Source organism: Sphaerodactylus townsendi, linkage group LG03 (assembly GCF_021028975.2).
Source record: "Sphaerodactylus townsendi isolate TG3544 linkage group LG03, MPM_Stown_v2.3, whole genome shotgun sequence".
Classification (NCBI taxonomy): Eukaryota; Metazoa; Chordata; class Lepidosauria; order Squamata; family Sphaerodactylidae; genus Sphaerodactylus; species Sphaerodactylus townsendi.
In genome coordinates, this window is record NC_059427.1 from 108,292,423 (window position 1) to 108,308,164 (window position 15,742).

Here is a 15,742-nt window from a genome sequence, read left to right on the forward strand (position 1 = left end):
CAGGAAGGAGAAAGGCCATGATTCAAATGCACATAGGGCAGGGGATGACATGGAGCTGACATAACAAATACAACCAAACAAAAAACTTCATCTGGCCTTAGGGTTCTCTTGCCCAGCTCATAAACTTCCATGACTGTGATGTCAGAAAACCAAGTATACGTATGGGCAAGGGGCCTAATTAGGGTTGCCAACTGTGCACTGGAACATTCCTGGAAATTTTGGGGTGGCACCTGGGAAGGGCAGAGTTTGGGAATGGTGGGATAGCTCATGGCTCAGCAGGGATATGATGTCATAAAATCCATCCTCCAAAGCTGCCATTTCCTCCAGGGGAAAATAGACCTCTGTTGTCTGAAGATCAGTCGTGATGCTGGGATAACTCCAAGCTCCACATGGCAGTTGGCAACCCTACGGCTTACAGTGCCCCTCTAAACAGCGTTACACCCATGAACTTCAATGGACCTACAAGAGTATAACTCTGGTTAGAGTGTCACTAGCAGAGAACTGAAGCCAACGTGGCAGAAAATAGAGGCAGGAATGGAAAAGGGAAATGAGCAGTTAGAAGCTGAAAGGACAGAAAGCAGGAGAAGGAATGTAAAGTATGAGAAAGGATGGAGGAGAAAACATTATGAAGTCAATTGAAGGACTGAATGGATTGGAAGAAAGCCATTGCCTGTCTCTCACTGAATACAGCAAAAGCAATCGGGAAGGTGTGATATTGGTCTGCAAGAGAGAGAAAGAGAAAGTCTATGGAGGAGAGACAAAAACATAGAGTTGGCAGTTTGCTAAACTAGGGAGACCAAGGGAGGGGGGGGGTTAAACTGAAGGTGGTGGGCGAGTGCACAGAGAGCCAGGAGCCCAGGCTGCAGTACATACACTGAGATTATTCCCTCGCGGTCGCGCCTTCCTCCTCTGTCGCAGCCATACAAGACGGTGCACACAGAAACGGGAAAGAGAGAGAGAGAAGGAAATAAATATAAAGGCAAAGGGAGATATAGGGCCAAGGGGAGGGGTGGAAGAACCAAAATTTGATAAGAGGTTGAGGGGGAGGAGTGTAGGGAGAGAACAATCAGGTTAATGTTGGTCATTTATGCACAAGACTAGTCCAACCCAGTGCTGGAGGTTCATCTCCTCGGAGAAATGGTTGCTCCTGATAACCAAGATAGACAAAGATAGACACCACAAAGGGACAGACAGTTCTTGGTAGGGAGGAGGCGAGCAGAGCAGCAGAGACAAGAGCACGGCCCCACAACATCCCCCGGCCAGACCCAACACATGCGGCAACAAGCCCCAGCCACTGGAATCCTCAGCCACTGTTAAAAGCTGCAACATTGTGCATGGCCCAAACTAGGACAGTCATCCCCACATGGAAACCTACTCTTGTTGATTTGCTGGAGTCCCACATCTTTTCAATCCTGATTTTGTTTGCTCAGCCCAACAGCCAAAGCAAAGAAATTTCTGTCTCAGAGCCTAACTCACTTTACAGTTTTCCATATGTCTTCCCTCTGGATTTGCTTGATCAGACTTGCGTTCCTAGTGTGTATTTGGAACTCAGTTCCCAGGTGTACATGAGCCTGATTCAGATGGTGATTGTAGTGTGTGGGGAGTAGGAGCATACAACTTCCCTCATGCCATTTTCCCAACCTGAAAGGTCATGGGTGGGCGGGCTGCTATTTGTTAGGTTTCCCCAGTGAGGCAAATAGAAGTCTCTGGGGGCTATTCAGCTTGGGGGAACAGTACAGGGGCGAAGGCAAAAATCCTCTCTCCCAGCACACTGTGGTCCCAATCCTAATTGGCTTGTGAGCACCTGGGCACTGAACTCCCCGCGCAGAACTCCAGGCACATGTCTGATTGTGAGAAACAGGGAGAAATGGAACATGGAACAAGGCCCTGCCAGGCAATACAGAACTGAAGGGGAAGCCTGAACAGGGTTTGGTCAGTAGTGAAGCTGTAGATATCTAGCGGGTTGGGTAGGCCAAGGTAGGAAAGTCCCATGCGCAAAACATTTGATGGAAGCAGGGGGATTCTCTGCACAAGTACTCTGGAACTCAGTAACAGAAGCATAACCCTATCAGTCCAAATTGATTGCTTATTTGGCCAAAGGAACTTAATAAGCAGATCATTAATGCCTTTTCTGCTGACAAGTGAGGTTGGTAGGAGCTGGTGTTTTCTCCTGCTTGAAGAAAATTATGATCATAGATGGGAACGGGAAGTAGGGTTGTCAACTCTGGTTTGGAAAATTCCTGGAATTTTTGGGGCAGAGCCTGCGGATGGTGCCACAGAAGAGGGGAGGGACCTCCGCAGGGAATAATGCCAGACAGTACATCCTCTGAAGCATCTATTTTGTCCCTATTTAGTCTGGGGATCAACTGTAATTCTGGGGCATCTCCAGCCTGCATCTGGAGGTTGGCAATAATAGAGATGGATTATTCAGTGCTCTGATTCTTCAACTGAATCCTACTGTTGCAAAGGATTTTTGTCAATTTTTTGCGTTGGATGTAGAGGGGAACTACACCTGTATCCTTGTGTGCCTCTGTGTGTGTGTCTATGTGTGTGACAGAGAAAGTCAGGGAGAGAGAATTAGGGAAGGACCATCTCTGGTAATCACAGAACTGGGTAAGAAGAACTAAGAGATGTGCCTGATGTAGGGCAGATACACTATTTAAGAGACTTGTATAGTTATAAGATTAGAGGCACTTTGGAGATGGCCAGTCCCATAAACTTACGTACTGAGGAACCATTTCTAGTTAACAGGACTGCCATAGGAGAACAAGCAGTTCTGAGACCAAAACATACAACAGGTAGTGCTACTTTTACAAAACACAGCCTGTTTCCCTGCTACTGCCACTGACTAGGGAAAAATATCAGCATCTTCATCCACATTCCACCAAGTGGATTCTTCAGAGTGCCTTATTCTAGACCCATGTCCCTCCAAAATGGGAGCAGTCTTCCCTACGGAGAACTTTCAAGCAATGGGAAAACCAGCTTCTGTCTGACCACACCACCCAATCGCTGATTGCTTGTAGCACCAATCTAAATGATGCTGCCATCTCCTTTGAACCTAGTTTCTTGAGGAAGCAGCAGGAGTGTCTGGAGACATGTTATATTCCTTGGGAGACTTGGAGCTCTTTTTCAAAATCTTTGCAGTGCCCTCTATGCCCTCTATTTTATATCTTCTTGACGTAAATAAATAGAGAGCTTTAATGGGCATCTCTGGAGGGCTGACAATCCCTTCACGCCTAGAGCAAGAAAGAAATTATATCCCAGGGCAATGGAAGACTATCTGGACTCTTGAAGGTGTCTCTGTAGTCACCGCTCAGGCGTGACCCTCACCAATATCTGATAGTTCCAAAATGTAATTTAAATAGAAACCTACAGCAACAACATACTCTAGAAATTACTCTTCCAAAGTGTTTAAGAAGTGAGTCTTGGCCCTCCTCCCACTGCTTTTCCTGCTTGGCTACCTTCCAGCAGATATTGTTGCAGAAAATGGAGGTATTTGTGGTCTCTTCTACCATGGCATTTGGGGGATGGCTTTTTAAAAGTTATGTAGGGAAAAGTATGTAGGGAAAAGTGACATGGGAACTGGTTATGTTTAAGATGAGGGGGAATGAATCCATCAGCAGACATTGACAGGAATATAAAGTTTTGCTCAAATTATCATTCTTCCCTGCCCTCCTCCATTGAAATTCCAATGATATCCAGTTCAGTTCCCAAATAACTTTTCCATTTATATTCTGGATTGATCTTTCAAATTATAGTCATGAGAGAACCAAATAATATATTATACTCAACCCTAAGTGACAATGTTTGATTCTGATATTTGCCTCACAGGAAAGGGCTTTTTGGTAAATACCCTTTTCCTCAAAAAAACCCCAAGGATTTTTTTGTAGGGCCCAGCATCTCTTGAGGCAGCCTTGCCAAGGAGACCTTTTCTTCTCCCAAGACTCTTGAATGACCCTGCTTTCTATGAGCCAAGTGCGGTATGTTGCCAAAAAGAATCAACCCAGAAAGCCTCTGCCTGTTTGAGAGCCATTATCATAGGGTGAATAACAGTGACACCACTTGTCTTTTTCTCCCTCTTCCATAATATTAAAATTGGGTACATCTAATAAAGTTGATGGGCAATAGGTCCAGCACAGGCAAAAGGGAACACTTATTTACTTGAACAATTAAATAGTGGAATTAACTGCCAGTGGTTATAGTGATGGTCATGGTTGTAAATTGATTTAAAAGGGGGTTAGATTCATGGAGGAGAGGTACATGGTAACTGAAGTTAGTCTCCATCTACAGGGCCTGCAAACCTCTGAATCTGAATGCTAGGAGGCCGACCCTGCTTATTGCCCTCAAGGGCAACTGGCTGACTACTGTGTGGAACAGGTCCCTGGACTAAATGGACCACTGGTCTGATTCAGCAGAATATACTTATGTTCTTATATTCTTATAGCGCAACATTAGTAAGGCTGAATGTCCAGTCAAAAGACTGGTGCTGCTGTGAATGCATTTTGAACTCTGTTTTGATGGATGTGTGCAGCAAGTATTAGCACAGGAGTGGTTCATCTATGACAGACACGTGCATTACAAGCAGAGCCTATTTTAAATGTATGTTGGTATGAAACATAAGGAAATTTTACCATGAACTGTGGGGGACTAGAAGGCACTGTCTCAGTACTTTCACTCCCCACAATTTAGGTTGCTGGGTGCAGCTTCCAGGACTCAACATGGGAGTCATTTTCAATGAAAAAGGGGAAGAAGAACCAAGAAGAAAGACAGTGTCACAAAGCAAGGCTGATGAAAAAACTTATAGTACAAGAGGTGTGTGTGTGTGTGTGTAAGTGTGTGTGTACATGTGTTGTGACAGGAAAGTGTCAAAACTGAAAAGAGAATGGGCAGTGTGGTGGCGATGGGAGTTTCAAATTACTTTGTTTGTAAGTGCTATTACATGCCCCTACTCTGTAGGGTTACAGAAGGCTAACAGTTATGCAGATCTACAAAGAAAATACTGGTTTCTTTCCTCCTTAGACAAAGAGGTTGCAATGGGACAGAAGAACTGGGGCAGAACGGTTCACCTCAGGGAAGGCAGACAGCTTTCCATTCTGACCTTTTCCTGGTGGCCACACACTGCTCTACTAGTAAAAGCTAAAAAGATGGTCAAAGATGGAAGGCTCTAACCCTGTCCTGACCTTGGGCTGTAGATGTGCAGCATTTAGCAAGTTCATTCCCCATTAAATCTCTCTGTCACTTTGGAGTTTGATCGTCAGATGCAAAGCTCATGCAAAAGGGTAAAGGAGAACCAACACCAGTAGTTTCTGACTTTACAGCCAGGCTTCCTCCTGCTGCTCCTGCCCATGATCACAGCTGTGTTGAAAGCAACATTCGACTCTGTTGCATCCTATGTTGTCTTCTCGAGCAGCTGATTTTGAGGCTATTTTTCCAAGACTTTGCAAAAGTTATTCATTGAGTGCCATAGCAAACAAGCAGAGAAGGCAAGTATTTGGCAGGGAGCACTAGAAGTTAGACACCACCAATCAAGTTAAAAGGGTACTGGAATTCATACATAATTTAAGACTTCTGGTGCCTTGGCATAGTTCTTGACTCTGTTCTACTGAGCAGGCAGCCACACAGCCCAGGAGTGCCAAGCAGGACTGCTGGCCGGCCTCTCTACAATTGGCTTACCTGTCAGCCTTCCATCTCCTATCCAGATTGCCACAAACCTCTGCTGTTCTTTCACAATTTAGTAATCTATGCCTTAAGCACAGGTGTCAAACTTGCGGCCCTCCAGATGCTCATGAACTACAATTTCCATCAGCCCTTGCCGCTATAGCTAATGCTCATGTTGGGAGAGACTGATGGGAATTGTAGTTCATGAACATCTAGAAGGCCACGAGTTTGACACCCCTGCTTGAAAAGCATTGGTTTTCAAAACTTGTGCCTTTGCACACTGACTTATCTACCAAGGAACTCCTGAATGGTGTAGCGGATTCTGGGACATGTTCTAGAAAACACACTCAAATTTCTCACAGATGGTTCATCAGCCTATTGGGGCCTCATGATGACCCCACATGAACTGGTGATGTACCTCAGAACACATCCAGAACTTCCCTGAAGTTTTGCCTTGTCAGAGAAGATCAATATCAGTGGCAAAGTGGTCTTTCAGGGCAGCTTGTTTGCCAATACTAGCTTTCCCATTCAGTGATAACTGACAGGCTTTTGAGGAACTCTGGCTCATTCCGCACAGTATATTTATAACAAATTGCAATGGAATTTATAACAAATTTCCAAATGGAAAACAAATTCATTTATAGCGATTACAACTCATCATAAATCTGCTGCATGGAAGGAGCCTCTGGGGTTCCCTGAAACAAAGATTGAAAATCACGGTCTTAAAGCAATAATGCCAAATGCTGGATCAAATACTAACACATTACTAAAATTACTATCTGGATGACAGTAAGGTACCCTCTGTCAGAAACACCCAGAACCAATATGCCCACTGGGTTGGAGTGCACCTTGCCCAGCTATCTGTCCACAATGTTTAGTGTTGTCAGATGACCATGTAAGGTCATTCAGTTGATAGGTTTCTGCCTCAAAGACAAGGACAGTGTTTTGCACTAGGTTGCTAAAGCAGAAGTTTTCAACAAGCTGTGTCTGCTTAGATCCCTGTTATTTATCACTTTTTGTCTCCAGCTCCTCCCAGGCAAAATGGGGAGGCACAATTATGAAAGACACTCTCTTTACTGCCTTGTTCAAGTCACAGTGCTCCCACATTCTCCTTTGCACACAGATACACAAAGACACAGATATGCTTAGCCCATTGGTATGGCAGTAAATGCTGCTACACAGCGGAGCATGCTAAGAGCTATGGCTGCTTGGCACATGCTTAGCAAAGAGCCCTCCCTCCCCATCATCCCTCCTCCACCTCCCATCTCGTACAACAGTGGGTGCTGGGATAGCATCCCACAGCCCTGGAGAGGGTGCTGCTATAAAGCATGCTTCATGCCAGATTCAGAAGCGCATGTTACTAGCTGGACAGCATCTGCAGAGAGACAATACCTTTGCTTCTCTGACAGGTGTGCTGCGATAGGCTGTAGAGAGGTAGCTGTCTGGTGTTATTCAGCCTCCCCCAACTCCCAGTTAGAGAAGCAAAGAGTGAGGATATGACTAGCATAACAAAACAGGACTCCGTAAGCTAGTAGAATCAAACTCCAGCCCAGTCAAAGGAACACATGAAACAAAAATTGTGCCTCATAGCAAGGCCACTTATGAGGGGATTAATCCCAAGGCATCAAACATTAGTAGGACTACAATGAGAAAGCAGTGGGGAAGGGGTGAAATCCTAGGAAACCTCATTTTCAGTCTCCCTACCCGGTTAAGATGTTCTTTTCAAAGCCAAGTGACAATGACTCCCCTCCCCTCCCCCACCCAACCACACAAAGCAGGATGTCTCTTACTTGACCTTATTGAAGGAAATCTCAATGGTTAGGGCTTCATCCGTCGCTGAATTCTCATCCCAGTCAATAGTTTTACCTTTCTTAAGGAAAAGGTGTTATCTTCTACGTGGAACCTCTCCATTTTTGGCCACGTTAGGCTGTACCCCACTTTCACTTCTGCTTATGGAGATACTAACGAGGCCACACTCCAACTAGACACCACTTGCTGATGCAAGTTGAAAGCATTGTGTACCAGGTAAATGAAACCTTTGGATCAACAGTGCACCATGGGGCAGCTCTACGACCTCAGCTCAACTGCGGGCAGCTAGGAGAACAAAGAGACCTGCAGATCTACTCTCCTTTCTCCTTTCATTGTGCTATTCTGATTGGAGTAGGGCTGGAGATAAAAATCTGCCTACGCTGTGCTACCAGCTAGCTGTCTACTTGACCTCACCGGACTACTTGTCCATCTACAGCAACTGGGTTCTATAAAACAGAGAATTGTAGAAATATGTAAGGAGCTCCCTATCTGGGAGTGTCTGGGGGAAGATGGAGTGGCAAAAGTGGTGGTAAAGTTGTCTTTATAAAGAATGCTCCCTGGAACAGAATCCCGATCTCATGGCATGGAAGGGTTGTGTGTTAATGACAGTAATATTGCATGAGGCCTAATAGGCTGCAATGCCTAGAAATGGCCATCTTTGGTGATATATTGTTGGGAAAGCTGAACAGCTCCTAGGTGACTGAAACAAGAATCTTCTCATGAGCATCTGTGATGGAACTGTGATGGAACACCTTGTGTTACTGAAGGAGGTGGGGTTCTCAAAGATCTAAGGGAAGCTATATTCTGGTTAGGAACTCTCTGCTTTCAAGCAATTCAACAGAAGAAGTATGACTTTTCCAAAAAGGGGGACAGGAGTGTCTATCAATGTGATCTTCAGGGGCTGAGTGATCCTGATTGGGGCTTTCCCATGAACTTTTTTGGTAATCTATAATGTCACTTGATCACATGCCTTTTCCTTACACTTTCATCTTTCACGTACATTGCCTATGGGAAAGCATTACATGGAAATTAGACCAAAATATATTCTGGAAAGAAACATGAGATCCTGACCTGATATATATATATCTCCTAGAGAAGAAGAACTGGCCAGCTGAAACATGCTTTCACTTTGCATCGGCACAGGAAATACTAAGCCCAGCATTGCTACGTGCGTGGTTTGTGTGGCAGTGAAGACTACTGCTGCCTTCTGGGGCAAGAGAGACTGCAAGAATGGGAGATCACCACAGCCCTCGAGCTTACAAATGAAATGGATAACAAACCCTCACCTGGTTCTCAGCAGGCAATCGCGGCATGGAAGCAGCACGTCCATGACCTTCCATGGGCAGGTATGGGTCACTGTCTGAGTAACCATCCTTTGCCATCTCCCGCATCTCTACAGACTGTATTAGGCAAGAAAGACAATGGGGTCAGCACATGAGAAGCCAGATGGAAGAAAACTCTTTGCCTTTCTGTGAGTAGGACAGAAGTGGAAACATTTCCTAGACACTAAATGGATCTCACAAATAATGGTTATCACAAATAAAGCTTTAGCGTTCTTGCTTCATACCTTTGCCAACAAATGTTAATTTAAATGCCCTTCTGCTGTTATCAGCATCTACCTCCCACCCTGAACCCAAACCCCTAAAAGCCAAGGTCAGAAATGTAATAGACAGAACAGATGGTCTAGATTCCAATCATTACAGACTGTGACATTGTTGCCGTGTGCAAGAAATGTGATATACAAATAGTCCAAAGATGCTGCAAAACTCCTATTGGAAATCCCTATCCAGCGGAGCATAACAAGAGCCAATTGGCCATGTGTGGATTCTTCTTAATGCCTTCCCCACTGTTGGTACATGTAAAAGCATGTAAGGAAAGAAAGAGGAATTGTACCATCCCATACCACTGCTGAGTCTTTTCCTGGAGAAACCTGGAGAAACCAATCCTATCCTTCTCCCAACCCACAGGCTGAGAATGGAATAGCAGCATCTGCTCCAAGAAAGGCCACCAACGGAAGGAGTTCAAGTTTGCTAATTTCCACATAGATGCACAGTGCCACAGTGGTAGCAACTATTTTGCTTCCATGATGTTTTCATAACATTTGTGATATGGAAATACAATCCATACATACAGAGAGGTCCAGTGGCCAATGCTCCATCAAGACTGTGTGGTGCTGGGACAGAACTGTGGCACAGCAGCTGAGTAAGGGCCAAAGGCAATACTGACACGGAGTGTATTTGGAGAGATAGTCTAGGCCCGTGGTGGCGAACCTTTGGCACTCCAGATGTTATGGACTACAATTCCCATCAGCCCCTCCCAGCATGGCCAATTGGTCATGCTGGCAGGGGCTGATGGGAATTGTAGTCCATAACATCTGGAGTGCCAAAGGTTCGCCACCACTGATCTAGGCTTAGGTAAGACAGAAGTAGAATGAGGGATGGCTCACTGCACATTTTCCTACTGCTATTTTTGTACTCCACACAGCTTGGGATTTTAAAATCAATTAGTGATTTTAAGTGACATATCACACACTGAGGCAGACAGATCTGGTTAAGGTAGGATATAAGGCCTATTTTTTGAGAAACTTTATAAGAACATGAGCCATCATGTTTTCTCCACATGTTGGCTGCATGAAGCTTCTTCAGTTTTGATGGTGGTGATATTTTGCCCTTTCTATGGAGCTTTGTTTTTAAACAAAGTGATGTAAATTCACATGTCCAAGTTGGCACAGTGAGAAGAAGAAGGATAAAGTGAGTTCAGTTTTGTAACAGCTTCACAACAAACTCTATTAGCCATTCAGCACATATTTACTGTGGCACCACAAACTTTGCATGGACGTTCAGTAAATATGGGTCACTGGATGTTTGACTATGGGGAAGAAGCCATCACAAGATTTCTTTACGTCAAGGAGAGGTTCAAACCAATATTGGCTCAACTCAATATTTGGTCCTGTGAGTTGAACGTTATTCCCCCTGGCATGATGTCCATTCCTAGTGAAAAGTTACATTGTACAACAGATCTTTAAAAAATTATAGGAGGATCAGCTGGGGCAGGGAAAAGAGAAGGACAAGGGGAGGGGGAAAAGAGATCCGTGACTGCCAGTCCAAAACACCTTGCTGGCAAATAAACCACCTGGGAATTGGTCCGGCTATTTGGCATGTCCTCTGGGTGCCCTCGCTCTGGGCTCCAGGTTCCTGTCTTCTGGAACATCTCCTGGGCTCGCTGCGTGACCCATGACTCACTTTCTTTCATTCCCCCTTCCTGCATGCTCCTGAAGGCAAGAAGAAAAGTCAGAATATTGGAAGCTGCACAGCCACAGCCCTAGATAAGTGACTCAAAGGATCACTACTGGGTTGGAGGAAGGCAGGGTGATTACAGTACAGGAAGCTCCCCATTATGCTGTGATTTTCCCAATAAATGGTGCATAGAAAACAGTACTGCCTCTAGGGACACTAATTGCATGCAGTCAAGAATAATCAGACAGGCAAAAACATTCAACAAGAAACATTTCAAGTATACACTTTTCAAGGACATATATTCTCTAGTCTTCTTAATGGCAATGGGATATCATCTCTGAGGTGTTCTACTGCACCTTGGGGCAATTTTAGGAAGCGAATCCAGAGCATTTCATGCTCCTGAGGAAAAGTCCATTGGAATACAGGATTCTGAAAGCCATGTACAAGACTCACATTCCACCTTGATCCAGTTGTGATGAGGGGAGAGCATTCTGTCCTTGACCACCTTCCTGGGATGGGGATGGTGGTTCCATGCGTTGGAACATAAGTGGTGTCCGATTCTACAGGAAAGCATAGAATGGTACAGAGGCTAGTATATATTTCAGCCCATGCCATAGAGGAGCAATACAGTCACAAAATGGATCTGGAGACAGATGAGGGGATTTACCTACAAACCTGAAAAAAGTTTCAAGTTTGCAGAAAAATCTGAAATCTACACAAAATACATTGAGGGATTAAAAATCCCCTAAGAATAGAAATAACACCTGTAGCTTTAAGAAAAAAATGCCCTTCACTTTCAGTGGCTATGTTGCAGCATGATAGGCAACTACAAAATTGCTGAATCAACAAGCCCTGGTTTCTGTAACTTGGAGGCTGAAACAGTCCAGGAAAATGTTCCACTGAAAGAAGACTCATTGGGCCTCACCCAGCAATAGTGCTGCATAACTCAGCCCTACCTGACAGCCGCAGTCACCATGCAAGTGGAGCTGGTGGCATTCAATGTGCAAATGGGTTTGGTGGTGGCAGTGGCGTACCTAAACAAAATGGCAACCAGGGCAAGAACTGAAATGGTGCCCTCTGGGTCCCCCCAAATTTGCTCCCTTCCCCCAAATCATGCCCCTACCTCCTTGCACCTGGCCTCTCCTGCGGGCCTGATACCTGGCGGGCCTGAAGCCGACAAGGAGAGAGTTGCTGGGTGCCACGCCACAGGAGAGGTCAGGTGCAAGGATCTGGCTGGTGCCCGGTGCCCCCCCCCCATGACTAGATGGTGTGGGCCTGGGGACATGTGCCATCACATGTCCCTCTAGCAGGTACACATTTGTGTGGTGGTGGCCACTGCACCACTGGGCCCAGTCTATTGGTTGCAAATGAACTCGGCCTACCGTGCCACACGGTAGAGTCCGGCAGCAGAAGTGATCACCTCACAACTCAACCAGATTTTCCCCAGGAAGAGGGAGGCAAGGTGGGAAAGCTGAGGAAAGGGGACATAAAAAGGTAGGTTGGCTGTGGGTGGGGGGTGGGGTGGAACGGAGAAGAGAAAGCAGGAAAATAGAGGCTTTGGGGACTACCAGGGAAAGGAAAGATGAAACTGTGGGGAATGGGGATACTGGGGAAAATAATATGGTCCCCTATTAATCCTTGTGTCTACCTGCTTCTCAAGATATATTTTACAAAGAAGATACAGCTGTCAAGCAGCCTCTCTTCTTCAAGTAAAATTTAATGCATTTAAGAAGCTGTCAGTTACACTCAATCCAGATATTTCCCTCTGCCTGCAAAGATATTACTGTAAGCGCATAATAGGTCATCGTGCCAGGGACACCCATATGAGCGTATGGGAAAGGTGGGTTTTGTGGCATAAACAGAGGATACCTTCTTTTGATGTGATGTGTAAAGCAATCTGGGCAGCCCAATCCAGTGCCTTGGGATGGCCAGGGACAGTGCAGCTGTGATGCCATCCTGCCATCTCCTGACAGCTTTTCAGCAGAATGGAGAGGCAAAACAACAACAACAACCCTCCCCACTGCTGAAAAGTCCTCCATTGGGCTCAGTGGGCTTATGCTATCCTTTTTGGTTGCACAAGTCCAAGCCCCAGGCACCAGCATCCTGGGAGACAAAGCTAGGGTGGAAGCTGAGTAACAACAACTCCACCCCCAGCCATGCCTCTGCTATGCAGGCAGAGTTGGTGCTCTGTGCTCTACGGTGCTCTGTACTCTGTGTGGCCACTGTAGAGGGCTGCAGCAGCCACCCGCCAGCAGATTCGCCCCTCTGCTGGAGTAAGTGTTCTGGGAAAAGTAAATCCAACAGTGTAGGGCCTCATCTTCTCCACAACCCTCTTTGGCTCCTCTGGATTGGGCAGTTTATCTCATAGTTTTATGGCCTTTACTCTGATTCGTGATCCTTAACACCCCTTTGCGCAGAGATTTTTTTTCTCCACAGAAAGGTGCACACAAGGTGCCATAAACTACTCTTCATTTCTTCCTGTACTGCCTTGCTCTGCTCATCCTACAGATAGGGCTATGTCTTTCTGTGAAAAGAAAACTATTAGACCATGTGTCATTTAATTTCTGTTACCTGTTAAAAACTCAATAAACACTAACTAATTTTTGTACGGCAACTCAAGAAAAGAGAAGCTGCTGGTCGCTGGGAAGCTTCAAATGAAGGTTAGTTCTTTCTCTCTTGCTTTTGTCAGAACAAATGTTTTGCAATGTTCTATTTGGCCAAGCAGCTGTACTACTACTCGCCTCATTATTACTATCTTCTTCCTGTAAAATATTGATGCATTGAAGCTGAATTGATGCATATTGAACCATTGAGTCCCTTGCAGTGCTATATCTTGAACTCTTTTGCCTTTGCATACAAATTAAGCCAAAGTTTTACTTAACAGCATCACCACAGACTTCTTGAAAATTTCTTAATATAGTCTTTTTGAGAAAGGAAGAGTTATTTGTTCCTGACTGCACAACTTTAGCTATGGATTAGTTCAAGAGGTGACCTCTGTTAGGGATACTGCATCTTTCTCCTTCCAGTTCTCCAATCCCAGGCCCACAGAATTATGTTGTTTTACTGAGAATCTTTGCTATTAGACTCAACTGTTGTTATATTTTGTAATCCCCTTGCTGATTGAACTTAAGAGGTTTGTTTTACTAGGAATCTTTGCTGTTAGATTCAAATGATATCACATATTGTAATCCGTCTAGCCTGACTGAATATTTCTATCATATAATCTACGTTGAGTCTCAGTGAGAAAGCTGGATCACAAATGAAAGTAAATCAAAAATAAAATTTAACAACTTGCCAGAACAATAACAAAGCTCTCTCTACTGCAGCTGTCCTTGATGCACAGTGCATCAAATCTGCATGGGTTCAACTGCATATAGACAGCATTATTTTTAAAAAATTAGTTAACAAGAGCTAAACTGAAATTTTGAAAATGCAAAAAGGAGCCTTCATGCAGATGTTCTGCATAATTTGAATACGGCCTGTATCTAATATCTACATGGTTTACTCCTTATCTCCAAGGACCTATGGCTAATGAATATGGTTCTCCCCTCTCCCCCCGTAACTTCACAAGAAAGGAGAATGATTGGCCAAAGGTCAACCAGTAAACTTTGTGGAAATGTGGGGATTTGAACACACATTCCCCCAGTCAGTTCTAGTTCAACTCTGTAATTTCTACCCCATACTGGCTCAAAACCAGTATTGCCAAAGGCTTAATGGAAGCCAGAACTAGAATGTAGAGAGCAAGCGAGGGCCTAAAAGTGAAAAAGACTGCTCATTTGCTTTGCTTTTCTTCTTCTTTTTAAAAGTCCAGCATTGACTACATGTTGAATGTGGCAACTCAGCCTTTTGCTCTTCACAGTGAAGCCCGTAGGGATCGGTAGGGTTGCCAGCCCCAGGCTGGGAAATACTTGGGGATTTTGGGGGTGGAGCTGGAGAAGGGCAGGGTTTAAGGAGGGACAAACTTCACTGGGGAATAGTGCCATATAATTCATCTTCCAAAGCGGCCATTTTCTCCCAGTGAACTGATCTCTGCCACCTGGAGATAATTTGTAATAGTGGGAGATCTCCAGTCACCATCTGGCAATTGGAAACCCTTGGGACAGTTCCTTTTCCTTCAACCCTTTTCAAGTATAAATAGATTCCAAAAACAGAGGAAAAAGGGGCACACAGTTGCAAAGGGGCATTTTTAAAGAATTCTGCTTATGCAATTTTAATTTCTCCTTTGAATTACAGCAGTGAAAAAAGTGGAAACAAATGTCTCTCCAGGAAGGCAGGCCAAAGAATCAATAAAGGAACAATCATTACAGTAATATTATTTCCCTTGTACTGTCATCTGTCACAGAAATGTGAAGCTAAGCATCTAAGACAGAATAGGGAAAAACTGCTGCAAATGCTGTAAATCTGCTCTGAGATTTTGACAGGATTTGGCACAAAAGCATAACTGCAAGAGGCACGTGTGGTTACAAAGGTTATTGGTAGAAAATGTCATATGAAAATATGTTCTCATCAAAAGCTAACACAGGAAGATATATGAATGGGCTGTCCATTGTGAAATGGTTCAAAAGGTGTTGTACTCGTAGTTTTCAAGTAGTCTGGGGCATAACATGCTCCATTATTTTCAACAGGATTACACCACTTGTGGAAAAAACCTCAGCTTTTAAGTGGAACACAGCTTTTAAATGGTTCACTGAAACTAAATCCAGTGAAGACGGAGGACCTGTGGCTGGGGCAAGGCATGCTAGAGCTGGGGTTCCAGCTGCCCGTTTTGGGTGGTGAGGCTTTAACACCCACCTCTTCCGCCAGAAGCCTGGGGGTGATCCTTGAGTCCTCCCTAGCCAAGGAGGCCCAGGTTGCATACACAGCCAATTTGGCTTTTTACCATCTCCACCAGGCTAAGCAGCTGGCCCCTTACCTGTCCTGCACCAATCTTGCCACAATGATCTGAGCGATGGTCACCTCCAGGCTAGCTTACTGTAACTCACTCTATGCTGACCTACCCATTAAACTGCTCTGGGAACTACAATTGGTGCAGAATGTGG

General features: G+C 44.8%; 1 protein-coding gene across 18 annotated transcripts in view; it reads right to left on the reverse strand.

Moving 5' to 3' along the window:
* CACNA1A (calcium voltage-gated channel subunit alpha1 A) overlaps nucleotides 1-15,742 on the reverse strand; it is a 262,485-nt gene that overhangs the window by 22,045 nt on the left and 224,698 nt on the right. For 16 of the 18 annotated variants that reach the window (XR_007243931.1, XR_007243930.1, XR_007243929.1 and 13 more), the window contains 4 exons: nucleotides 11,157-11,263; nucleotides 10,600-10,738; nucleotides 8,754-8,867; nucleotides 874-909 (listed from right to left, as the gene is read on the reverse strand). Coding sequence is in view for 15 of the 18 variants with exons in the window: in XM_048489718.1 (XP_048345675.1) it covers nucleotides 874-909; nucleotides 8,754-8,867; nucleotides 10,600-10,738; nucleotides 11,157-11,263 (396 nt within the window). In the remaining 3 variants the exon portion in view is untranslated. The remainder of the gene's footprint in view (nucleotides 1-873; nucleotides 910-8,753; nucleotides 8,868-10,599; nucleotides 10,739-11,156; nucleotides 11,264-15,742) is intronic. The other 2 variants (XM_048489723.1, XM_048489722.1) reach the window with 1 other exon arrangement.